The 26,283-nt window shown below is 43.0% G+C and overlaps 1 protein-coding gene across 6 annotated transcripts in view; it reads right to left on the bottom strand.

Moving 5' to 3' along the window:
* The window catches only part of pard3ab (par-3 family cell polarity regulator alpha, b), a 270,125-nt gene that overhangs the window by 103,935 nt on the left and 139,907 nt on the right, over window positions 1–26,283 (bottom strand). For 5 of the 6 annotated variants that reach the window (XM_061045450.1, XM_061045453.1, XM_061045449.1 and 2 more), the window contains exons 11-16: window positions 25,681–25,809; window positions 22,706–22,741; window positions 18,470–18,517; window positions 8,973–9,161; window positions 8,062–8,232; window positions 1,654–1,804 (exon numbers count right to left, since the gene is read on the bottom strand). In XM_061045450.1, coding sequence (XP_060901433.1) covers window positions 1,654–1,804; window positions 8,062–8,232; window positions 8,973–9,161; window positions 18,470–18,517; window positions 22,706–22,741; window positions 25,681–25,809 — 724 coding nt within the window. The remainder of the gene's footprint in view (window positions 1–1,653; window positions 1,805–8,061; window positions 8,233–8,972; window positions 9,162–18,469; window positions 18,518–22,705; window positions 22,742–25,680; window positions 25,810–26,283) is intronic. The other variant, XM_061045451.1, reaches the window with a different exon arrangement.

Consider the following 26,283-nt stretch of genomic DNA (forward strand, 5'->3'; position numbering starts at 1 on the left):
TTTTTAGTGTATCTGCTTAACCCCGCCAATCTGAAGGAAGAAAACAAAAACACAGAGACGGGGGATCAGGGAGCAGCAGCAGGAGTCAGATGTGTGTTTTTTTAATCCTCTGGGGATGAAGGTCGCATGTCACTAAACACTACGACAGCGCAGGTCATTGAAGGTGAGCGCCGTCATCTTTTTCTTTAATCCTTCCTGTTTGGACGAGCTCCACATTTTGAACAACGCTTCATTTATTTACGGAAAGACCCGGATCAGAGGGACAAACTCAAACGTACTTTTACATGTCATGTTTTAGCCTCATGTTCTGACGTCTCCTTTAAAGTTTATACAAACTTCATTTACACAACGACCAATACCTTCGATGATCCCCAGCTAAAGCACGGCCCTGTACACTGAGCCGCCAGCGTGTCGTACTGATAGATTTAAGTTTTGAAAGCTGCTGGAGCTTCTCCATCTCTGCCTCGTGGTTTCACCTCAGACCCTGTTTGCTCATTTATTCGCCCTCACTGTTTGTTAAGCATGGATGAACACAGCCAATGTGACAGTCTCCTGCATCTTCTCCTGTTAACACTTCCTCTGACACTCTGTTCTCGCTCTCTTCTTGTCGAGGCGAACAGGAAACAGTGTTACTGGGAGTTCACACAGGCGCGGCATCGATTAACGAGGCAAAGTTGGTAGGAACTAGTTTAAAAAATAAATCAAAAGTTTGTTTGAGGATTCTTCTTTTGATTAGATGATGAACAGTTTGGATTTTTTACCCCTGTTTTTAAAGTTTGACATTCAGGACATTGACATTCAGGAAAGCAGCCAGAGGTCAGATTCAAACCCGGGCCGTCTGCTTGGAAGACTCCAGCCTCCGCACATGGGGTGCATGCACTAACCACTAGTCAACAGTGCACTCTTCTTCCCCTCTCAGTATTCACACAAGCTGACTGTGCAGTCTGACCATCTGCTCCACAGAAGTCCAGCAACCCCTCTTATCAATCATTCAAATGCTCTGTAATCCCATACACATGCATGCAGAGCCCTCACACTCATCTACAGTTATATCTTTCATATCATTCACTAAAGTCATCCAATACAGAGACTGATGATGTTTGTTAACACACACACACACAGACACATTTCAAAATGAAAATCAATCTCTTGTCTGACGTCTGCAGAAAAAAAAAAAAAAAAAAGAAAACGTCCAGAGGCTGTTCTTCCATCTTTCTTTTTCTGTCTGACATTTTCAAGACATTAAAAGCCGCTGTGTTTTGACAGCAACTGAGACTAGACGATGCAATACGCTTGTGCTGTACGGTGACAAAACCTGGCACTTTGGATGGAAGAATCAACCAGGAAAAAACACACTAACAGAATAGAATATGTTAAAAAAGGACAGTTTTTCAGCTTTTCAAAGTGCATGACTTAAAACTTGATGTAATACTGATTTGAATATTTTCTGATACTCCTGTAAAATGCTCAGTTTGCTCAAATGACTGTAATACATGTCCCATTGTAACCCGATCCCAGTCGTAGCAGAGGAACAAAGGACGTTATAAGACTGATATCCACCAAAGAATTCACTCAAACCTCAACCAGAGGTGGAGCACTAAACCAGTTAGACATCGTAGGACTACAACCAAAATAAAGGGGAGTCAATCGTACCTATTGTGCGTGGAATCATGCCTGGCCGTGGCATCAAGTTGTCATCGAGTCCCTCCAGGCCACCGTACAGGGAGTGGGAGATTCTGCGCTCGTGGTCGTCCAGGGTGGTGTTCATCATCTGCTGAGGTCCCAGCGGGCTCCCCGGTGCGTCCTGGAAGATGAAGGAGGTGATATTTTTAAATGTGATTTACCCAATCAGTTTCTCTCATTGTCTCGGGAATAGAAAAGGGCTCTTCCATTTTTCCGTCAGTGCACTGCATGGTTCATGATATCATTTTCAACTTTGAAACCATACCAGGAAATACCAAACAATATGTATACCTCTTTCATTACCACGGCAACAAGAATAGAAGATTGACAAAATCCTCTTGCTGATGACTATCAATAATTGGAAGCAAACTCCTGCAACACTTTCTAAACAGCACAAATACATTTGCAATCTCTCGGTTCTGAAACGTTGCCACAATTGTGTGTAATTAAGACATGGTCACCTCCTCTTCCGTCTGACTGTTTGTGAGCAACATCAATATACGTTATGCATTTTTAAAATGGGGCCAATAGGACTGGTGAACTGCAGGATTTTTCAACCTGTGTATTGGACAGGTCGGCAAATACCAGGGTTGCTTTATCTCTTCTGTTTGCAGCAACTTTGGGTTAAAATGCAACTAAAGTTTTTGGTACTTTTTGATTAGTGATCCATAAAATATCAAAAAGTCTATCGTTTTTTTAAACACATTGTAATCAAAAGGCATGAAAGCATTGGAAATTCTGAGACCTTTACTCTCTAATATGCCAAATAACCTCTTGTAAGAGTTAAGAAAGTTTAGCTCAATAATGTTCTTTATATAGGCTTAATATCCATATCATCACATATCATATCAAAGACAAAGAATGGGCCAGAGGGGGATAAGCTATGCAAACATTTACTGCAGAGTAATGGATGGACAAAAGGGCAGCTATCAATGCTAATGCTAGCAGTGTGATAACCAGGATGCATGAGCATAGATTTCCAATAGGCTGTTAAGCCACAGACTGTTAGCCGGCGCCTGTTCCCCCACAGGGGACAGTTAGCTTACTAGCATCTTGACATTTCCCTCCAGACCTGCGATGACACTCTCTCGCTCGCTGGACAAATAGACCATTTGCCGGCCCTGTCACCCGTAAACACACACACACACATCCACGGTACGGGACACTGTGTGTAGGCAGGAGTGTGTGTTTTCACCCGTCATTGTTTATCCATTGGATAGTTGACCCTATTGATCTGCCATGACTTCTGCATTCATTGCTGAAGGTGTTGACAGCTCGTGCCATGAAGATAACCGCCGTCGCCCTGCATCACTTAACAGAGGATAACAGCATCACACTCCACTTCATACTGCAGCTGAATTACCACGAATCGATAAATACAACTAGCCAGGCTGGGGTTCGATTTTTGACAAGAAGGTCTTTGCCCAATCATCCTTTGAGTTCACTAAATGCTTGAAGTCCTCTAATGAAAACTGCTGTATGGATTTCGATGTAAACAAACCGGTCAAGTTTACAGGAGAACATATATGTGGGTACATTAGGAGGCTGGCAGTCAGACGTGTAAAGAGGGATAAGGTGGCTTTCAGACTTTAGAAACCTGCTCGGTTAGATACAGCAAATGTAAAAGTTTTAGCGTCCTGCTCAAGCAAAAAAAAATTAGCTCCCAAAAAAACTGTAGAAGGTTAATAGAAGTCCTTAATCCTGAGTAAAAGTTGAATCACAACAATATATCCAAAGTTTAAAATCATTTATAGAAACAAGTGGTGGCATTTCAGTTTTTCTGTTGCAAAGTTGTTCCAAAAAAAGAGAAGTTAGAACGCAGAAAGGTTTAGAGGCCGATGCAGAGCTGGCTAAACACTGGAGCTTCATTGTCCACCACACGGCAACCTGTGTGAGCATCGATTCGAGAGAGGAGGGGGGCGGAGGGAGACAGCTCTCTCTGACCAGAATCCGGGCCGCAGTACCCATTCCAAACACCAGGTGTCAGGGCCACATGTTGCTACTTTAAATATGTAACTATAGTCTCAGTTTATAACATCAGTTTCTGTTGAACTAAAGGCTGATGGACCCCTGAAGTATGTTCCCATATCTGATGTGATATTTGTATCCTATCTGATAAGTGTAGCAGACATGACATTGCCTCATGAATTATCATGAAAATGTCACATACAGCGCTCATGTGTTTCTCTGGTAACCAATCACAGGTCAGCTTAGATCCACTCGGTGATTACACATCAGAGTAAACAGACGAGGGAGAAGCAGGAATAATGAGAGAATCAGACTTAAGTTGACTATAATTGACACGCAGCGAAACATACATGAGTCGTTTGTCAGGACTCGATTCTGAGGTTTCCCAGGGACCCATGAAGACCTCTAATGTGGAGCTCATTTAACTCCATGTACTGTTACGTCTGTTAATGTGGCCTGTAGTGCTGTGCATTCATTTAGAGGATGATCAAACTGTAGAGGCCTCCAGGGTAATTATTCTTATCGCTGGTGGTAGATCGGAGGATGACAGGACGTCATGAGTTCAATCATGTAGCTGGAGAGGTGTGTGCTGGAGGAGCATGAAGTCAGTGTTTCATTAACTCTGATCAAGACCCTAAAGGCTTTCATATATTTGAAATGCAATTAGAAAATCATTGAAATATATAAGTATGGTTTAAGTATCTAAAAAAGTATCCTTGAGTACTTTAAGGGAATAAAGTAAATGAACTTAGCTACCTGCTCTTGAGCAAGGCACTCGCTTCAAACAGAGTCAATAATATAAAGAATAACCAACATTTTAGTCAGCGTAATTAGGGCTTAAAATAACTACAGATGAGACCAAAACCTTCCTTCAATGTTAGTATTATTTTTAAGTAAAAATGAATTACAGGTGATGGCACCTTTTAGAAAAAGCTAAAGACCCAGCTCTTTCATGAATACCTACTAACTTAATGATGATGGTCTCCATATTATTGATGATGATGATGGTAATGACGATGGTTTTTGTTTGATAACGACGACTTATAAGATGGTTTCTATACTGATTAGAGCTCTCAAGAACTGCCCTCAATGTTGTGCTTTGCCTCCTGGTCACTTCCTGTCAGCACCTGTGTGTCCAATCAGACTCAAAGCTGATCGTTTGCACTTACTGATATTGTTCCCTTTTTTCTAGATCCTTGCTTGTGTTGTTCTTACTCTCTGATGTACGTCGCTTTGGATAAAAGCGTCTGCTAAGTGAATTGTAGAATTACAGGTGGTGAAAACAACGGGGGGTAAATAAAAAGAATACCAGCGCACAGAGCCAATCAAACATATTGTCATCGTCCACGGGAACAAACTCATTTGTGAGGTCGCCATATGGCGCTGTGACTGCCGCCGTGCGTCTGCTGCTCCTGACTTGAAATGAGGAAAGGTAATGAATCGGCCGGCTGAAGGGGGTCGAGGTGAAAAGGCTCAGTGGGTAGCCGCCGAGGGGGATTCGGGCATACTGACTCCGACATATCACGCCGCAGCTCAATGCATATTCAGACGGATAATATGAGCCTCGGGAAAGGTCTCGATCCCCATCGGAGCGCCCGGCGGTGATGAGGAAGTCAGCTGCTCGGGGGGGTTTCGCTGTGTGTTTCTGCTGGGGGACGCGTGAGGGAACAGGAGCGTTTGGGTTTGTGATTTATGCAAGGGCAAACATTTTGAGATTCATTTTTGATTGGCTGTCGAGGGATTGAGACACAGGAAGGAAATGTAAATACAGGATTATTTGATCCCATATGTCAGTGAGCGACATGTCAAAAAGAGCCACAGCTTTCATTCTACAGTAAAGAGGTATGATATGAGTTTAATGGAGGGCTTGTTTTTAGGTTTTAATAACATACAGAGCATCTATCAGGGATTCTGCAGCATCCCTGAGCAGTGTCTCTGAGTACGAGTGTATTGAATTGTTGTTTTCCTCTCTGAGTGGCTTGGACACTTTTCTTATAAATGGCCAGGCAACTTGGACCGCCTCAGGCCATGCCTCCAGCTCTGCATGTGAAGCAGAGATCGACGAGGCGCCCGGTGCTCGAGTTCTGTTCATCCAGCCGGGTGTTGTCCGCGGAGTCTCACTGCTCTGACACACACACACACACACACACACACACACACACATACACATACACACACACACACACACACACACACAGGCTATCTGAGTGAAAACCAACACACAGAAAAAGCCTTGAAATAAATAAATAAATAAATAAATAAATGCATACATGCATAAGCAGGATGCACACCTTACACACTCACACTCAGACAGAGAGAAATGTGCATGTACACACGCAGAGACACACCAACACACAAAAACACACCTCCAGGCTTAGCCTCTGCTTTCAATTACCAGACGGGGCCGAGGGGAAATCAAAACTTTGACACACCAGGTTGGAAAAAGGAGAGCAGGGAAGCCAGGCGGTGCCAGAGGCGTAGACGTGCACGCACACACACACACACACACACACACACACACACACACACACACACACACACACACACACACACACACACACACACACACACACACACACACACACACACACACACACACACACACACACACACACACACACACACACACACGTGAACGCTGAACAGCAGCAGTAACACACAGACTCAGCCGCGGCTTTCACGCAGGCGACAGGCAGACGTGTACTGAGAATGTAAAAACATGACATTGAGGGGAAGGGGGAAAAAAAAAGTTGTGTAGCTCCGTTCACAGCCATGTATTCTTTTTTTTTTTTTCTTCCTCCAGCTGCTTCAAGAGAGAGGTGAGCCTGCGTGGGAGGAGGATGGTGAACTGCTGTGACCTGACTACTACCTTTTATTTCATGAAATCATTTCTAGCTGCTCATGAGGGAGTTTCTCAGAGGTTTTGCTTTGGGTTGTGTTTCAAGCTGATATCATAAAGGGTCTTATTGAAGTGTCGATATCTGGGCAAATGTCTTCATTCAGGAAAGAAGTGTCAGGCAGTGTCATACCGTATGTAGGGAGTGATAAATGGTGAATGGACTTGAGGTTGTTTAACTCCTTTCTAGTCTTCTGACTACTCAAAGTGCTTTTTACACCGCAGGTCACACCTCCACATTCACACACTGATGGTAGAGGCTGCTGTGTAAAGAGACCATCAGAAGTAACTCATCCATTCATACACATTCACACACCATCAACAAAGCAGTTGGAGCAACTTGGGGTTAAGCGTCTCGCCCAAGGACACATCGGACAAGAACTGCAGGAGCTGGGGATCGAACCCCTGACCTTCTGGTTGAGGGACGACCGACTCTACCAAAGCCGCCTCTATGAGTTTGTTATTCCAGATAAAGTCCGGGTAGAATTTAATATATAGATTTAAAAAAAGCAAAAGGCACATTTCCTGTTGGGTAATAAGAGTTTAGTTCATGCTTTTTTATATAATTTATATATACATGTGTTTTTTTGGGCCATTTTAGCCTTTATTGGAAAGGACAGCTGAAGAGAGAGAGAGAAAATATTGGGAGTAGAGAGTGGGGGGTGACACGCAGCAAAGGGCAGAGGTCGAATTCGAACCCACGGCCACTGCAACGAGTACTGCCGCCTCCACACATAAGGTAAGCAACAAAACTGCATAGCTATCCGGCTGCCTGTCTTTATGCTTTTTCCTGTTCTAAACATGATACATATGCCTTTAGAAAAAAGTGTTCCTCAAGGTGTAAGGTGCTGAGAGGGATACTTTGTTGAACTATTGTAGGGTCCTCGATCGAGCCACTACTTACTCTGATAAACACAGATATCAAATCTTGCTACTTGCAATACATTTGCTCTCAAACTGAACTAATACTCGGCAAACCAATGAGTCAAAATATGTCCCCGACTCTCAAGCCCGGCAGATTGAAAAAAAAAGAAAAGTTCTTAATCCAAACTGTCATCAGGAACAGACTCTGAAAATCAGCACGTTAAGAAATATCTGAGCAGTAAACTGTGAATGAAAGCACTCCACCATTTACTCCGTAACAAATGTTGACATGTCCTTGTGCAGGGTGTTAAACTCCCCCCTCCTCCAGCTTTTTTCCACAGTAATTGCTCGGGGGTCAGTGGTCAACACTACAGAACCAGCGCTGTAATGTGTGCAGCTCTGAGGTGTGAACATGTGAAGCTCGAGTGTGAAGCAGGGCTGCAGCTGCTGTGAAAGGTCACATGTCCTCGGTCGGGGTAAATCAAACAATTAATCATGAATCTCTTCCAGTATGACCACGTCGCTGCCATTCAATGCATTCCGACACTGCGTCTCATTTTCTCGTCATAGAGCGACCACAAGAAATAAATAAATGGGAACAAAATGTCTCAAGCTAGAGGCCGGTGCCCGTCTTTAACCTCGTTCCTCACCTCGTTTCTCTTGGCCACTCTCCGGGCCACGATGAGCTGGATCATCCCCCGCTTGTTGCCTTCCGTCGACATGGACTTGCGCAGCGTCTCCATGGCGTCCTGGTTGGTCTTTCCCAACAACGACTCTCCGTTAACAGCAATCAACTGGTCGTTCACTCGAAGTCGACCGTCCTGATGATGTTGGACGAGATAGAAGACGTTCAGAAAACTGCTAACAGCACATGCTGCGTGACGAGAAAGCAAGTTGACAATTACCATTATCTCATCAGACTAAGAGCGGCGCTCGCTGAGTGTATCCTGTTTGATCTTTATCTCATCCACAGAGAAGTGTGCTTTTAAGTCCATTATTATGTTCTGTCAACACAAGCCTGTGTGAAAAGCAATCAAGCTAAAAGACTGCTGAAAGTGACAGCAGACAGAAAACAGAGAACAGGGCGCGTTGTGTTCACCGAGTTTATCACTGATTGAACATCTCGTCATAGCAGCTCAGGAACACAGAAAAACGTGGCGCTCAGATTTCTCCGCTAAGGGCATCTGAGTGATTGTGAGATAGAAAAGAAGAAGATGTTTGCTGCATGAGATCTTCCTTTTATCTTGTCATTTTACAACAGATTGTCAGCAGATATCAAAGAGTTATATTTAAAGCCTTTTGTGATTGTCTAAGTTTGTTCCTCTTGGCATGTTTTGGGTTTTGGAGTTTATTTTGCACATGGATGATCAGTAGCTCTTCATGAAGGGAGGCATATATTAGCATTAGCATCCTTGACAGTACATTATGATAGTGCACATGACGTTATATTATATTACAAGTGGAATTAAACAGAAGTTAAAAAAGCAGCTTTTTGTTGAATTGATCAACCGGGCAGATCCCCTCAAACCCTCTATCCCCTTAAGAGCAGGATGTATCGTACTTTGCAGGCGGCTCCTCCGTTAATGATGGATTTGACAAAGATGCCCAGGTCGGCGTGGTTCTCCTTGGAGCGGTTGCCCTTGACGCTGACGCCCAACCCGGCCGACCCCGAGTCACTGAGGGGGATCTCGAAGGTCAGGAACTCTCTGGTCCCGTCTGGAGTCAGGACCAAGTCGTCCTCCTCCGACTTCTGTGAGAGGATGAAGAAAAGAGAAGAGAGACAGACATTTAGATTCTGAGAAATACCTCGAACAAATTCAAATTAAAATCCTACAACCCAAACAGGAAGAGCAAAAATAACACAATGCAAATTTAATCAGACAAATCACAAATATTGATGCTTTTATTCCAGCCCAAAGTAATAACATTAAGCCCCTTTAATTCCTGCTCTGAGGGTCGTCCACATGGCCGGAGTTAAAAGGACATTCATTTGGCCACTTGAGGTTAATGAAAAGTACTTTTGCATATAAATTGCAGCCGGGGCAGACAGCACGGAGGTAAATCAGAGTGCAAGCTCATTAGCTAGCATCAGATATATTAGTGTTAAACAGAAGAGCGCTGCTAAGTGTTCAATCAGGTACTTAGTATACACAGGTGGGGACTTATCTCCCACAATCAAGACACAACGCTCGGGTTTATCAATGCCAAAGGGTCTTTAAGGCTTTTTAGAAAGTATAACAAACTAATTATAGAAGGATTTTTATCAGAATTAGGACTTATGGGGGCTAAAGTGAGTCAGATTTAGGGCAATTCAGTAGCAGTCAAAGTCAGAGAAGAGAAAGATTGTTAAGTTCATGTTGGTTTCATTTATATATGTAACCCCTCCTCTATGAAGCAAATACTGTAGACACTGTTATATTTGTTTTTAATGTGTAGCATGATGATAGTTTAATCAGGATGTATGAATTTTTGTAGCATCCTGTACCAACCTGCACAAGCAGGTAGTCCATTTAGGCCTGAATACAAAGTTTTCATGTTAAAATGCATCCCTAGTAACGTATGACAGCAATCAAAGAATAATGCGAGGAAGAGAGTTTTACTCAGTTTTTTTTGTTATTTTAGTTTTTTTTTATCTAAAAGTTAAGGATAAAATGAACCCTCTTTCATTCTTAAAATGTTTTTAAAAGCTTCTTTAAAGAAACATTTCACTTCCTGATCTCAGGAATCGTATTCAAAGAAAGAAAAAAAAGAAATGGAATTAAATCTTTTTCCTCTATTTCCTGTTTTTGTATGACTGAAACACATTAAACCGCAGTAGGAAACATCCACCACCAGGGGGCTCTCAATCAAAACAATAACAAAAGATGACGTTGAGTCTGGGGGGGGGGGGGGGGGAATCATGGGAGTGATTCTCTGTTACTTCAACCCTACGCCCGATGAAATCAATACCAAGTTGACAGTAGTGAAGACGAACCAGCGAAACCGACCTGAGGAAGAGAATATGTTTACAGACGAGCTGATGTATCCGAGTATAATCTACATGACGGTTTTATCACAGCCGCACAAACAGCGACAGCACGGCAGCTTTCAGTAGCAGCTCACGCTTCTTTATGTAGCGGTCTATGACGTAACATCCGGTGTTTCTATGGCAACAATAAACATGTGTGTCTGTTAATTATTTTTGTGTAAAAATTCGACATATTGTATCTTTAAAAGTCCAACGTTAGAGTGGATATTTCAAATTTACATTATAAAATTAAACTTTATTCTGAACATTTTCACCTCATCAAAGTTTTTGTCACCAAAAATGAAAGTTTGATTTTATTCTTGGTTTTGTCTAATGTTCAAATTTGTCCAAATTTCTAGGAGTAAAACCGCCTCCCCTTAAAATTGTCCCCACTCGGGTCACAGTAGGGGCCTACTGGTTATTGCGTGCGCCCCATGTACAGAGGCTAAACTCTTCTAGAGGGGGGCGGCCCAGGTTCGAATCCGTCCTGCGGCTCCTTTATTCACACGTCATTCCCACTATGCACTGTCCATTCTCTACAAATAAAGGCAGAAAAAGCCCTAAAAATAAACATGAAAAAAAAAAGTCTCTACACTTAAAGGACTCAGATGAACATCACAGAGAACTGATTCAACCCGCCATGCACCTGGTTCATGATGCAGAGGGCGTCAAACTGGCAGAAGAACTTCCCAGTAAGCCGACATGAACACAGCAGCCTAATTGACATGCTGAGTGCTCTCTCTTTCTCTCCTCTCCTCCACAACAGGTGCTCTCTCTCTCTCTCTCTCTCTCTCTCTCTTCCAGCTCAACAATAAAAAGCTGTTCTCTCTTGCTTGTTATTTGACAGCTGTCCTCTGAATAGATGGGTGCGTGCACGCTCACGCCTGGCAATTATTGTGCACGCCTAATGAATTCAATCATGGGGCTCGGTGTCAGCATGTCATTAGCTCCCTTTGTTTGCTCGCAGAGAGATGGGATTGCTCTGGGTTTGGAAAGCGAGGGAGGGAGAGTCGGAGCGGGGAAGGAGGCGGGGGGGGGGAGATGCAGGAGAGGAGGAGAAGGACATAAGGAGGAGGTATGGAAGAGGAAAGGAAATGGGGACTGAGGAAGGAAGGAAGGAAGAAGGGAAGGAAGAGCATTACTTTGGTCTCTGCATGTTTTAGAAAGACAAATGAAAAGCCACCGGTAATTAATTTACGACCTAAAAAAAGCCATTTTTATTTTATTAGACACATTTTACGAGAAGTGCGACAGAGTAATAGCTCACTAGACCAGAGGAATTGAATAACTTTGGAACCTAAAATCCAATTTATTAAGCCTGGAATTAAATCAGAGGCTAATTCGTGAAGACTTAATCAACACAGTCCTCTTGAACAGCAGACGGTCAGAGTCAGAAATGAGAAAACAGGAAGTGTCATTCTAGGAGTCCCAAACTGAAACGGATCAGCGATGCAGAGAACAGTACAGTAACATGAAGGCTGGCTCTGATTTAATGTGTTACATTAACGCACACTGGACTTTAATATTTTCTGCTTACATGCACACTGTGAGGATATTTTCACTGTAAATCCTGTGGCATTTTGTGTTTTGATATTTTTAAGTCACCTGTCAGGAGGAGCTCTGAAGTTTTATAGCTTCTTACTTTTTTTTTTTGCTTCAGTGCTTTGCTCTTTGATTCACACTAAAAAACACCAAAAACCTGTGTTTCCAGGTCAAGGTTCAAATCTCCATGGTTACATTGGTAAAAAAGTTACAGAGCCGCCCTCTATCATATCGTTCTCTCTTTTCTTTACATGTCATTAAGACGGTTTCTCCTGAGGTTCCAGTCATGTAATTCTAGTTGTTCTAATAATGCTCCAGGTACTGCAGGCTGTTTTCCTGCTGGAGTTGTTTAGCTTTTAAAAAAATGGTCGATTGAAGAGTTTTCAGAGGAAGCTAAGAAAGAGTGAGAAAAATAAAACAGGCGGAGGAAACTGTAAGGAAGAGGAGGGGAACAAAGGTGAGGAGAGGGAGAGGAGTGATGGGCTCAAGAGGAGGGGGAAAGAAAGAGCGAGGGGTGAAAAGGCGTGGAAGAAAAGTGAGAGTGTGCGAGCATGACAATGACAGAGCGAGCGGGCGAGGGAGCGAGGGAGTGTGAATGAAAAGGCGGACAGAAAGGGAAGAATCCATGTGGAACACAAAGGGAGACAGACACACTGCCACCTCTCTCACTGTACGTCCGCATCTCTCTCTCTCTCTCTCTCTCTACCTCCAACCTTTTTTCACCTGTCTCTTTATACCGCTCCCTCCTTTCTGTCACTCCTCCCGCTGCTCATTTTCCTTTTTATTTCTGCGCCGCCTGTCCTCTCTAACCCTCATTTTGTCTCTTTACCTTTCACAAACCCTCCATTTCCTCTTCTTCATTTCTCTTTCTGTCATCCCAGATTTACGAGAGAAGAGCACGACTGTTCTGAAGCAGCTCAACCTGAGGAGCCGCTGTTGTTTTTGGGACAAAGCCTTGTGTTAAAAATGCGGTTTTTTTTTTTAATCAAATGATACGGGTTAAAATGACAGCTTCGCACTCTGAAGCGGCTGAGGTAAACAGCTTTTTGAAAAAAGCTAAAAAGCCTACCAGGTGACATTAAGATGACAACTTTGTGATTTTTCCAGGGCTGCACAGAGGAAATACCCATTATCTGAGGAACAAGTGGCATCTATAAACCCCAGATTCAATTATTATTCTCAGCTTGTTTGGTTTTCTAACAAAGAGAAAAAGAAACAGTGTGTTTGAATGATATAAGAGTGTATAAGAGGTGTCTTGTCTCAGCTACTCGAGAGCAGACGTTCTCTGCAGAGTTCAGTTTTGTAGTTTATAAATATAAAGAAGACAAAGAAGAAGTCATGTTGCACTCTCCTGTCATCCTGAGGGGAGCATGGTGAGGGAGATAAGGCTGTGTCATTAGCCAATCAGGTGACAGATATGAGTCATGATGGGACGGTTTGATATTCAATATATTATAATCATTTTAACAAGTTAAGTATGGTGATGTTACCTTCTTTATGACTGAATGTTCTTTAGGATTTCTAGTGGGGTGTGAATCAAACAAAGCACAACATGAAGTGCTGACTGGATATGGTTTTTTTTGAGAATCAACAGTGTGAAGAAATAATGACATCATAATATTCAAGTGCACTGGTAGTTTCTTCTATCGTAAACATTTATCATTATATTGCAAATTTCTTCAATAGTAGAGGTGTCTGTGAAATTAGCCTGGCGTTTACGACGCATACAGAGGCTTTAGTCCTCAGCGCAGTGGCCGCGGGTTCGAATCCGACCTCGGCCATTTGCGGCATGTCATCCCCCCCACTCTCTACTCCCAACATTTCCTGTCTTTCTTCAGCTGTTCTATCTCATAAAGGCAAAAAGGCCCAAAAAATATCTTAGAAAAAATAAAATTATTTTATATTTCTTTAGTATTTGGGGCGCCAGCTGCCTAGTGGTTATGTCACGCCTCATGTAAAGAGGCTGTAGTCCTTCATGCCGGCATGCAGCACAGGTGAAATTGCAGGCCCTTTAGACATGACCCCCCCCCCCCCCCCCCTCTCTCTGATTTCCTACTCTAGCCACTGTCCTCAAAAAAATTATATTTATTGTTTTTATTCAATGTCCTGTGATGTTAATGCTGTATCTGCACCAAATCTAGTTTCCAAATCTGTTGTATGTTGAGCTTACAATGACAATAAAGGCCTTTTGTTACTGAATATCTATTAGAATTTGTTTAACAAACATTTTAGTATCTGTACCATTTTTAGCAGATACATACATTTGCTTGTATCAGTAAAAAAAACAAAAGAAAACAGGGTTCTCTCTCTTCTCTTTCCCCCCACTGAACTTCTCCCACAAAGCACATCTAAAGCTCGTACCCTCAGAGCCCTCCTCACCCTTCTCTGTATTCCACAGAGTGACTCAATATTTAGCATATGAGAGAATTCAAAGTCGTCCCTTTTTTTCCCACTTGATTCCACTTCCCTCTTCTCACTTCCACACTTCTCTCCAGTTGCCGGCGCCTGACACGATTAACAAGTCGGCGGAGAGAGCTCAACTTTGGGCCGAACAAACCTGTCTGGTGTGATGCCGGTTAAAGAAAGTTGCGAAAGGTGGTGAAAAAAAAAGAAAGAAAGAGAGGGTGCTGGAGAAGGAGAAGGAGGGGGGGGGGTGAGAAGGAGGCAGTGAAGGGTGTAATTGGTCGAGGGAAGTCAGGCATGGAGAGCATTGTTGGCTGCCTACTGTAGCACAAATCTCTTTTTATTCATACTCCAGCTCTCTCTCTCTCTCTCTCTCCTTTACCTCCCTCACTTTCTATCGCTACATTTATCAGCCATATTTTCGCCACCCTTTCCTCCCTCTTCATCCCTCTTTTTCCTCTCCCCTTTAAAATTGACACTACATTTCCAAAAAAAGGACGTGAACACACCTGCGAGCACACTTCTCTCCTTTCATGCTTCAACCCTTTGTTCAAATATAAAAAAGGAAAATCTCAACGCTCTCTTCATCATTCTGCCATTCTCTACAACCTCTTTTCTGCTCTCCTGCCTCTTGGTTCCACTTCTTTTCAGAACTCCAATTTTCCCTCTCTCTCTTACCCCTCACTCGTCTACCCCCCCTCCTCGCCTTTGCTCTCTCTCTCTCTCTCTCGCTCTACTCTCACTCGTTTTTTTTTTCTGAAGCTTCACGCTGGAGCTCCATGCTGATAGACCATGAATATCAAATACCTGTGCGATCGACGGAGCCGGGCCTGGCACAGCATGGAGGAGGAGACGAGGAAGGCAGGTGTGTGTGTGTGTGTGTGTGTGAGTGACATGAGTGAGAAAGTGAAGGCAGCTCTGAGTGTGTCTAAAGGTGGATATGTGACAGTAAAAAGCACACAAGCAGCACCCTGCAAATGTCATCTTTGTATCCTGCACACAACGCTTACACTGCCACCTTGCAATGCTGCCATGTGATGACGATATCATGTGTGGGGGAGAATCAGTGATACCCACACACACTCTTAACTTCTTACTTTCTGTTTAAACTGAATCAGCTGTTCTCTCTCTCTCTCTCTCTCTCCGCTCTTTGGACAGTCTGCAGCTCGCTCTTTAAAAAAGCTGCACAACCCACTAGAAACCATTTATAACCTCATCCAACCCCGAGCAATTACACCAGCAGCTGCTCCATGTCGCTCCACGTATGTGTGCGCTGCTGTGTGAGTAAACTTATGTGTGAAAGTGCAGTGTCAGTATGTGTGTGTGTGTGTGTGTGTGTGTGTGTGTGTGTGTGTGTGTGTGTGTGTGTGAATCTGAGGTGTGTTTCTGTGAAGCACACCATATGGCTTGTGTGTGTGTTTTTTTTTTTAAGTTTTCAATGCTCAGTTTAGTCTGTGTAACTTTACACTTTGTGTGTGTGGTGTGTGTGTGTGTGTGTGTGTGTGTGTGTGTGTGTGTGTGTGTGTGTGTGTGTGTGTGTGTGTGTGTGTGTGTGTGTGTGTGTGTGTGTGTGTGTGTGTTTGCAGAGGGCCAGGTGGCAGCTTGAAACATCACTTTAATTAAGCCGGAGAGCCTGTGTTCTGTGGTCGAAAACGGCCCGCTCTGATTGACTCGTATGTGTCACCGACAGACCGCTAACAGAGAACACAGAAGCAGCATCAAGTGGGCTGCCACAGGTCTGCAGCCATTAATCACTGCGCCGCTCACACTGCGTTTATTAACAACACAGAGTGAGGGAACTCGTGAATACTCCCCAGTATGTCATCAAAACTCAATGCTTTTTTTAATTTTTAAAGGTGGGAGGGAATGGTAGTAGAAGAGGTATTCTGATTTTTTTACTTATGTAATATGACAACATACAGCAATGAAATATCCATCCATTCCATTATCTAAACTGCTTTGTCCCATTGGGGTTACAGGGGGGGGAGAGGGGGGTGGAGCCAATCCCAGCTGTCATTGGGTGAGATGCAGGTACATCCTGGAATGATCACTGTTCACACTACGGGCAATTTTAGAGTCATCGATTAACCAAACGAGCATGTCTTTGGACTGTGGGAGGAAGTTGGAGAGCACCCACTCATGCACGGGGAGAACATGCAAACAGTTCTCAAAACAGAACTGTTCAAGAAGGGGTTCAAACCAGGAACCATCTTGCTGTGAGACGACTCATATTCAAGTTCTCATTAGAAAAATTGCTTATTTCTTTGTATATTTTCTATCATGTTATTTTTAATATTATTGTTTTCTCACTGCAGACAAACACAAATACAGCATGCATTTTATTTATTTCATAATGCACCTTTTCTAATGTTGCAGCCTTTATATATTTGATACACGATGCTGTTCCATGTGTGTTTAAGTGCAGCAGCTGAACTGAAGTCAACGAGCACAAGAAAGTAAGACTGTAACACAAATGAGTCACCACATACTCACTTTCATATTGTGCTCTCATTATTGAATCTAAATCACTGACGATCTGTGATGTGAGTGTTGAACGTGGATATTTGAGATGGATACGGTTTTTAAAGCATGACTTGTGGCCCCTATCATTATATTAAGCTTATTTAACATGAGGCTAGGCTTCAGCATTGATGAACAAATTATATATTGCATAGAAATCTCACAGCTATTGATATATGAGCTGCTTATTAAAGGAAGAATGTGCCACATTTGACACAAATACAGCAGAAATCAAGAATATCTGCTGTAAATATGAGTCATGACTGTCTACAATGAGTGAGAAGCTCGAGTCCCGCTGTCTGTGTTGTTGTTGGAGCCTTGTTTACATCATGTTTACATGGACAGGACGGCATAAAGTTGTTTAAGTCAAGAACTAGAGGAAAGAAGAAGAACATACTCACTGCTTATTTGGATGTCAGGTGTCTTTAGATCACAGTCATTCTGTGTCTATGTACGTGCATTATGAAGCTATGAGTTTTATGCTCGTGCTCAAGGGGGGAACATCTACTGGATCAAAAAGTCGCACATTCTTCCTTTAAGTGATAAATATGGATCATGGAGTCACTTACATCTCTGCTGAGATTATTTATCTCTAAATGAGACTGACATTTTTACTTTATTGTGCTGTGTCATGACTTATGATTGTATCAGTATTAACAAATTAAAGGTAGTTATCATCATACACCGACAGTGTGGAAATGCTTTAAGGCTAATAAAGTAATGTTAAAGACTATGACGTGTAATAAAAATGTGTTTGCTGTATAAAGTAGTTGTGTCATGTTTCGAGCGCATCATCCAACACACAGCCTGCAGGCCTCCTATACACACTCTGTATCATGACTTATAATACTGTACATTTGATGAGATACTTACACTGTATCATGAGCAGCCGATACGTTTCCTGCTTCACAAAATGCTTTATCATGTCATCAAGAAAACCTTCATCATTACGCTCAAAGTGCCAACAGATTGCCAGTTTTATAACAGCTTTGTGTGCACAGGAAACATGCGCCGCGTGATAGATAGCATCTTGGCACGCCGGAGCTTGCAGCATTACCGCTGCCGAACGCTGATGGCTTTTCAATATAGCATCGCAGTCATTTTCCATAAGCCTGTGTGACTAATGGCATAAACAATGGAGCTGAATGTTCACGTTATGGGCCCCATTATGGAACTATCAGGGCAGGCATGTAAAGACGGATGTGTTTGATCAGCACTCTATTGTAGGGAGCCAGGTGCAGGGAGGAGGTTTCTCGTCTTTAAGTGTGTTTTAAGTGTGTGTGTGTGAGGAGAGAGGAAGAGCGGAGTCGAAAGCAGAGATGCAAAGAGCTTTAAAAAAAAAGACAAGAGCGAGAGAAATACAATGAAAATTGAAGAAGAGTGAAGCTATAAAGTGCTGGAAGAGAGAGAGAGAACCCCAACAACAAAGTGTTTTGTTTCTACACACCACTGACAAAGCAATGAATTGCTTAAATGACTCCCAGTCTATTTGTGAAGCCACCCCCAAAGTATCTCATTTGGCTTTGATGCCTTTTTACCCAGGCAGCGTAATGACCCAAGCTTGGTGATGTCATGCAGCAAGTTACCTCTATCAGCCAATGGGTTTTCCCTGCTGTCACGGGCTGCCTCGGATGCTGAAGGGAGCAGTCAAAGTCAACAGGTTAGACAGAGGCCACTTCCAATGCAGGAAATGTAATGAGGACAATCTCAGGTAGAAAAATACAAAACATAGTGACGTCCAGGATTGTGAATGTGACGGCTGATGGGGTTGAAAGCAACACAAATGTTCCTATAAGCTCCTAAATTGTGTGAAAGAATCAAATGGAGAATCATTTTGTTGCACAAAAAACAATAAAAGTCCAATAAGTGAACGTGCTTGAGAGCCGGATACAAAAAACCAAACAAACCAAAGTGTCACGCAACTAACAACAGGCTCCAGTGGAGTGCTGCAAGGAAGAAAATATGGGGGTGATTTTTAGGTCATTGGAGCAATTTCCAGAAGTGAGTGCTTTTTTCTCTTCTTTTTTTTTCCACTTCAGTTGTTGCATTTTGTCTGCCGTGTAACCCTCCACAAAGCTCTCAGTTACTTACAGGATGAGTCATGCCATGCCAGCCTCTTAACAACCTCAGCTTTAGTGGCAGGAAACCTACAGATGTAGAAGCTGCCCAATAATTGAACCTTGTTATTTGTTATTTTATGTGTGTTATTAAAAGATGGAAGACAGAAGGATTAGGAATGTTAGAGCAACAAAAAACATTAGTTTTGCTATAGCACCACTAAGCCCAACATGTCATCTCGTTTATTTATCTTAAGTCTTGTTTTTTTGTCTTTCAAATCCAACTTTAATATCCACTCTCTTTATGGTAGCTGCACGGGCAGGGATAAAATACTGATTTGGCGATATATCATCGTTCTGACCTGTGTGAGACAATTATCGTGTCCCTGGCGCCACACATCGATGTTTTGAAAAAAAGAATACGATGCTCACCACAGATTTCTCAGACAGGTCAACTCATCTCACCATGTCACTAAACTTCATGAGAATGAGGGTGACCAAACTTCCACATTTTGGTCTGCACTGGGACTTGAACCGGCGACCCTCCGATTCCCAACCCAAGTCTCTACAGACTTAGCTACTGCCGGGTTCTAGTCCCGGTGCGGACCAAGTCTGAAAACTGGTAGCTGGAGAGGTGATAGTTCACTTCCTGAGGTGCCCTTGAGCAAGACACCAAAAAGTATTCTCAATCATATCCATATTTTTACATATTTAAAGCAAAGTATGTATTGTCCAGTCTTCTCTTTTTTAAGTTTAAAGTCTCAGTATTAAGTTTTTCTATACATGGTTTCCCATTACTCTTCTTGTACACGGTTCTTTTGTAATAATCGTACTTCCTCTAAACCCGGGACCTTAGCTCCTTTTCAGCTCTGGAATGACAATAAAGCTCCTTTAATCCTTGAATCTTTATTTCTGGGATATGAGGCTCACTTTATATGCACAGTTGGATTTTCTTCTGTTGGTCTCTGCTCTGCATTTATGGCACGTCAGCAGGATATGCAATACGATTAAGTGACAGATGAATGTCTTTTCTTTCCTCAGGGATACTTTTACACTTATTAAAACTGAAAGAGTCATAGTCGACGATGTTTGCAGTGTGAGGTGTCCTGTCAATAGTTTTACAAAGTCTACTTTATTATGATGGTCTGTGCAGAATTTCCTTGCTTTAATACCAGAGTGGTAATCCAATGAAAAAAATAATCATTACTGTGGTTCCCGCTCTACCTCGATCTCTATCTTCATCTTTTTGTAAATGCATCTAAAACTTCTAAATGGATAATCATCCATTAACAGCAGCTCTGTTCTGTTGGATCCACACCCTGCATCTACAGCTCTACACCATCACAGTGCCTCTTCTGCTGCTGCTGTTGTTGTTTTCTTTGGCAGTGAGATGTTTAAAATGAGGCGCCTGACAGCAGATAACATCTGAGAGGCACAGACTCCATTATGGCGGTTGATGTGCCGGGAAAGAGCGAGGAGAGAGACTCATCTGGAGATTTGGAGTCAGGAAGGGAGAAAAGGGAAGTGGTGGTGAGAGGAGAGAAAAAAATTGAGGAGAGAGGAGACGGCAATCCCATTTCTAATTCCCTCAATCTTTGTGCCTCTCGACCCTGTGGTTATATTGACATTTTAGGAAAAAATTGAATCAATTGCTCTTACTTTCCTGACTCCTTCCAGCTACACAAAGCATTATTTTTTATAAAAATATACACACTTCAGTCTCTGCAGGTGAGGTACTGAAGATGTACGCTGATTATTTGTGGGGAAACACTGACAAAAGAGTAACTTTAACACAAACATGGCTCCTTGACAGCAGCTAGCTGTTAGGAAATAAAACTACAAACTGACTTATTTCCATCACATGATGCAATGAAGACTAAATAAAACCCAATCAGAGCTCCAGGGGCGCTGCTTGTGCTTGTCAACTGGCAAGGCAGACATCTGCTTGGGGCCCAGTGTTAATCTTCACACCATTTTCTAATTTAATTTAGAAAATGTCCTTTACATTCAGTCAGATATTAGTCATTTGTTATTGATTTAATTTAGTCAATTAGTCACTGACTAAAATTGCAAATCATTTTAGTTGACGAAAATAGAAGATTTTTAGTCAACAAAATCAGATGCAAGCTTTTATTCTTATTATCAGAAGCTCCAGGGGGCGGGGCTTCACAGAACTGCAGGCGAGAGGCTCCAGGCTGCACATTGTTGCACTCACCACACACACACGCACAACCTTTGATGAAGTCTGCTTTGGTTTGCGATGATTTTAGAACAAACTTTGGACCAAATAAGCGACCCAAAATGTGCAAATTTTGCAACGACAGTAGGAAACCTCCCTAAGGGGGGCCCCATCTGACCGCATTCATCTTCGTTGCCCTTTTGCTCCAACTGACACTAGAATCGCTCCTGCTTGAGGTCCTTAAACTACTGAAGTGAAATGCAAGTTTGTAAAATAGCGAGTGTTTGCATTGATGGCGGAAGGACATCAGTGCACATTGTAGTTCCTGAAAGTGTGTGTGTGTGTGTGTGTGTGTGTGTGTGTGTGTGTGTGCAGATGTGCCAGCTGTGCACCCAATACCCAACCACGTCCTGCCGCACCGCTCCTTGATGACGAGAATCATCCACACAGCTTGCAGGTACGACCGCCGTTCAAATTAACTGGCCGATTACGCGTCTAATGTGCCACTCAAAACCCAATCATATCACGCACACTTGAGCCAGATGTAACCTGAAGGGGAGGCCAGATGTGAAGACGTGCAAGTCTGCGGCTGTTAAATTACAGCTACGGCTCTCGCTTTGTAAATGGAAGAGTTATGGAAATCTGAATGGCCTTTTAATTTCAGCAATAAAGAAAGATGAGCTTTTAACAGCTGCTGTGGTGGAAGGGAAAAAAACCTTTTAGGGTACGATGTGACGTGTAAGATTCAGACTTTACTGTAACAGTCGGGGGATACTGTGCATCCTGCTGAGAGCTGATTTTTCACAGGAAGTACCTTCCTCGTACTGAGGATATATCTACTGCCACTGCAGGGTACAATCCCAACATTAGGGATGTTTATTTGCATTCAGCGCCTGGGGTATTTATGACCGTGATATATAAGGCTATATAAGTCAAGTGCCTCTATTACAGATGGCCCCATATGTCAAAGTTGCCTGTGCCATTTTGGAACAGCCAACTCTGTCTGCATCCCCCCCGCCCCCCTCTCCCTCAATAAAGTGAAACAGAACCTAAACAGACTCGTTGTTATTCACCTCACATAGCAGAGCGAGTCTGCTGCAAGAAGGCCATACTGACAACCTTATCCACAGCCAGCAAATAAAGCAAACCCCCGTGTGTTTCCACCTTTGCTGACAAATACAGCTCCGAGGGGAGTGATGGAGCGACTTACTCTGCAGCACAGCCTGAAACCCACACACTGATGAACCAGGAAATTGTGATTTGTTAGAGCAACTCTGGATGGAGATTGAAATGAGTGTTAGTGATGAACATTATTATTATTTTTTTTTAATGCACGACCAGTGGCTTGCACTTTGATTAACCGGGCTAGTTACTATGGTACCCTGGATGCATAGCACACGCTTTTTGTTTTGTCCCAACTGGGCGATACAATGCTGTGTTTTTCATAGCAGAGATTAATAACATCCATGCAAAGGGGAGTTGAGGCTAATAAAGGTGTAGGAGCTGTAAGCAGTTTTTGTTTTTTTTGGAGGGGGGGGGGGGGTTAGTAGGTTTAATAGCCGGCTGGTGTCTGGGTGGAGTCTTACCAAATCTCGGGGGCATTGCATCTGGGGCTCAGCATTCTAGAGGATGGAGGGGAGGGAGGGGGAGAGAGAAATCAAACACAATTATTTATTAAACTTCTGATAATATGAGCACAAAATAAGTGGTGAAGGAGGAAGGGGGGGGGGGGGGTTATTGGTAAATGGAAGCGATGGTATGAATAAATGAGTATGCAGGATATGAAAATGATCACTCTCAGCAGGCATATTGGAAGATGTTGTTGCTTGAGAGTAGCAATCTTTGAAGATGGTGGATAACGTACTGGTTTCTAACCTGCACACTTAACCAGTCCCAGTTTGATTTACTTTCTAGAGTCTCTCCAGCCAATGCCCTCTTCCTGTCCAGCTGCCATAATCCAGATAAGAAAAACTCTCAGGCCACACAGATTGCTTTTACCAGACAACAGCCACCAAGCTCAACTCTTAGCAATAAGCTTTACAAAAATGATGAAATGCTTTGTCAAGTTTTCTCTTCTGGAGTTTAAAAAATAAGCAGCTGGGGCGCCAGATAGCCTAGTGGTTATGTTGCGGGCCCCGTGTACGGAGGCTATAGTCCTCATCGCAGTGGACTAGGGTTCGAATACAACCTCGGCCCTTTGCTGCATGTCATCCTCAACTCTTCTCCTTTCTCTCCACAGCTAACCTCTCTAATGAAGGCAAAAAGGCCCAAAAATATCTTGCATAACTACACTTCAGGATGGACACTTTTCCAAATCTTAGAACAATCATTCAATCTCTGAAAGTCAACGTCAACCTTCAAATACAAAACTTTAACCACATTGTTTATGTCTGCAGCAATCTTTTGACACTTGACCTGAGTTAGGACTCTCGAGTTATGCAAAGACAAACCTACTCATGCTTTAAACACGACTACAACATAACGGAATCAGAGTCTAAACTTTTAAAAACCTGAACGTTTGTGCTGATTACATGAAATGCAAATGGAAATAAGCATCGATCAAACATGAGGCCATGAAGGACATCGCTTTCTTAACTTAAAAATACAATTTTTATGTAACATGCATTAATTTTCAGTCTTTCAATAGAGGCCTATTAAGATAGCAAAAGCAATTTGCATAAAATATCCAATTCTTTTGTTAGACTACGATTATGTGGAAAGCTTTTTAAACCGATTTCATCATTATATGTCGTTTCAGAGAGTGATTTAGTTTCAATGTTGTGATAAAACAGCTCGTCCAGTTTATTTAATGCATTATTTACCTGCTGCATGTGGCAGCTGCACAAATGATGCAACAGCTGCTGGCTTAATTTTTTTCACTGCCCGACATACGGCTAAAAAAAAAAAAAAAACTACAGTTCAGTACCTGATGTTTCAAATTCATTCTCTCTTGACTCTTTCTTTGGTTTTGGGTTTGTTTCACCCAATGCAGAATCATCAAATTACTGTTTTATAAAGATATATAAGGAGTGGCATAGTTTGTTAACTGGCAAAATATGCTGTGAAGACTCGCCCTATCTCTTTAACCGGTGAGAAAATTCCAACCCCCTAGCCCATATCTTCAGATAAAGGCTGAAGCAGCTCATTTTATGCACTGGGCATCATCTCCCTCAGGCTCCATCTAAACCCCTTCCACACCACCCTCTCCACCCTGCAGCTGATAACCACAGTTCAGATAAATCCTGCCATCTAACTACCAACAAGCGCAGAGTCAGCCGGACTCAAAAGCCCACTCTTATCTCGAAGATGAGTATCGACCAGTGTGGCAGTTCCACTCATCCAGCACAGCCACTAGCCTTTCCCTGCATCCCCTTTGCTGTGATAATCGTCACCTATCAGGCCTTTGATTGACATTTTTTACTAGCGAATGGCTGCATGTGCCTGTAATGGCCCCGGTGGCTGCTGAAGGGGGGGGGGGGTGGTGGTGTAATGATGTGTGGGTCTATAACTCATGTAACTACTCGATAAAGTGTTTTAAAAAGCAGCAGGTGCAGATGGAGGGATAGCAGAGCATCATTGACCGCCGCAGTGGAGTAAACACCAACGTGATTTAAAGCTCGCTAACAGCTTAAATCTTCCCACATGAAAAAAAAGGCCACAGTGCTTTTAATCTTCTTTTTTTTTTCTCCATTATGAGCTTCATCAAACGACTTTGAGGTGACTCCAGATGTGCAGAACATCAATCCTGATTTCTCTGAGAAAGGTAATTAAGATGTTGCATCGTGTAAAAAAAAAAAAACACACAAGCTGGAGTAAAGCAAAGGGACCGGCTAAATGAGGAACGGTTTGCATGAATCATTGAAGTTCCAGGATGTGAGTGGCACCTGACCAGACCGAGTGACTGCTCTACCGTCCAAAAAAAACAGCAAACACAGATTTGCTGCTGCTTGTAGAGTATAACGTATGAGGATGTGGTCCTGATTGATATTCCAGCCAAGTGCGGTTTTTTTTTTCTCGCTTTCTTTCACTCTGTGCCTACTACCTGCCCCTGTGTCTGTCTGTTCATCCCCACATCCATCAATCTGGTGAGTCAGCTCCGGAGGCAGAATGCAGGGAGAAAAGGTGGAAATACAGCGAAAAGGAAAGTAACCTTACGGAGAGAGAGAGAGAGAGAGAGAGAGAGGAAGAAAAGGGAAGTGGTGAATGAGAATGAAAAGGGCATGAGGGGCGGGTGACGCATAGGAGAGAGTGAGGGAGATAAAAAGAGAAAAAGATTGAGCTCCACAGGTTTCCTCTGAGGAGAGCTGCAGTTTGATAATAAAGAGGGGGGGGGGGGGGGGTGCAGTGAGCGAATGGGGGCAATCAATCTGCATGCATGGCTAGCGTGTTGTGTTAGTGGGGAAATGAGGAGTGAGGATTAATGGCACTTGTGACAGCACAGGAGCACACACAAGACACAGTCCCATAACCTGTGTGAATCTATGCATGGGGACTCCATTATAATGTCGTGATGTGAGATGAATTAAATGCCGGCAGGTTGCAGAGTCGGAGAATGACGTACCGATTCTCGGGGGAGGAAAGCCTCCTCCTGCCGTAGAACCAGCAGCACCACAGCTCCGCCCATGGGTGTGGCCCTGAGCAGGGACACCACCTCCTCTTGGGTTCGCCCATTCAGGTCGACTCCATTCACCTGGACAGAAGACAACACAGAAGGTTTAAGGGCTGGACCAAAAGAATGTCATGGTCTGAGACTGAAAACATATGTTGATAAGGACATTTTTCACTGGATATTTATAGATCTCACTGAACATGAAAGCTAATATTTAGCTAGTATTTTGCAAGTCAGGTCACAGTCACTCTTTACATCAGCGTGGCTTGAAGCTATTAAAACTCAACAGACATGTGTTTTTCTCGTCACATGTCTGGAGGTTCAAAGAAAGCCCGCAAAAATGGTCGAGGCAGCTCAACTTGCAGCACATGAAGCCCTTTATTTGACACTGAATCTGCTTTAAGTGTGTTGGACTCTTTTAATTACAGTCTGTTTGTTTTGTAGAGGGGGGGGGGGGTGTCACCTCTGCAGATCATTTGGCTCCTGTTGGAAACCTTGTGAACAATGAATGAGTAATCCTAGCCAAAAAGTGTCATTAGCAGCAGCTCAGCTTAC

Source organism: Labrus mixtus, chromosome 8 (assembly GCF_963584025.1).
Source record: "Labrus mixtus chromosome 8, fLabMix1.1, whole genome shotgun sequence".
NCBI classification, from domain to species: domain Eukaryota; kingdom Metazoa; phylum Chordata; class Actinopteri; order Labriformes; family Labridae; genus Labrus; species Labrus mixtus.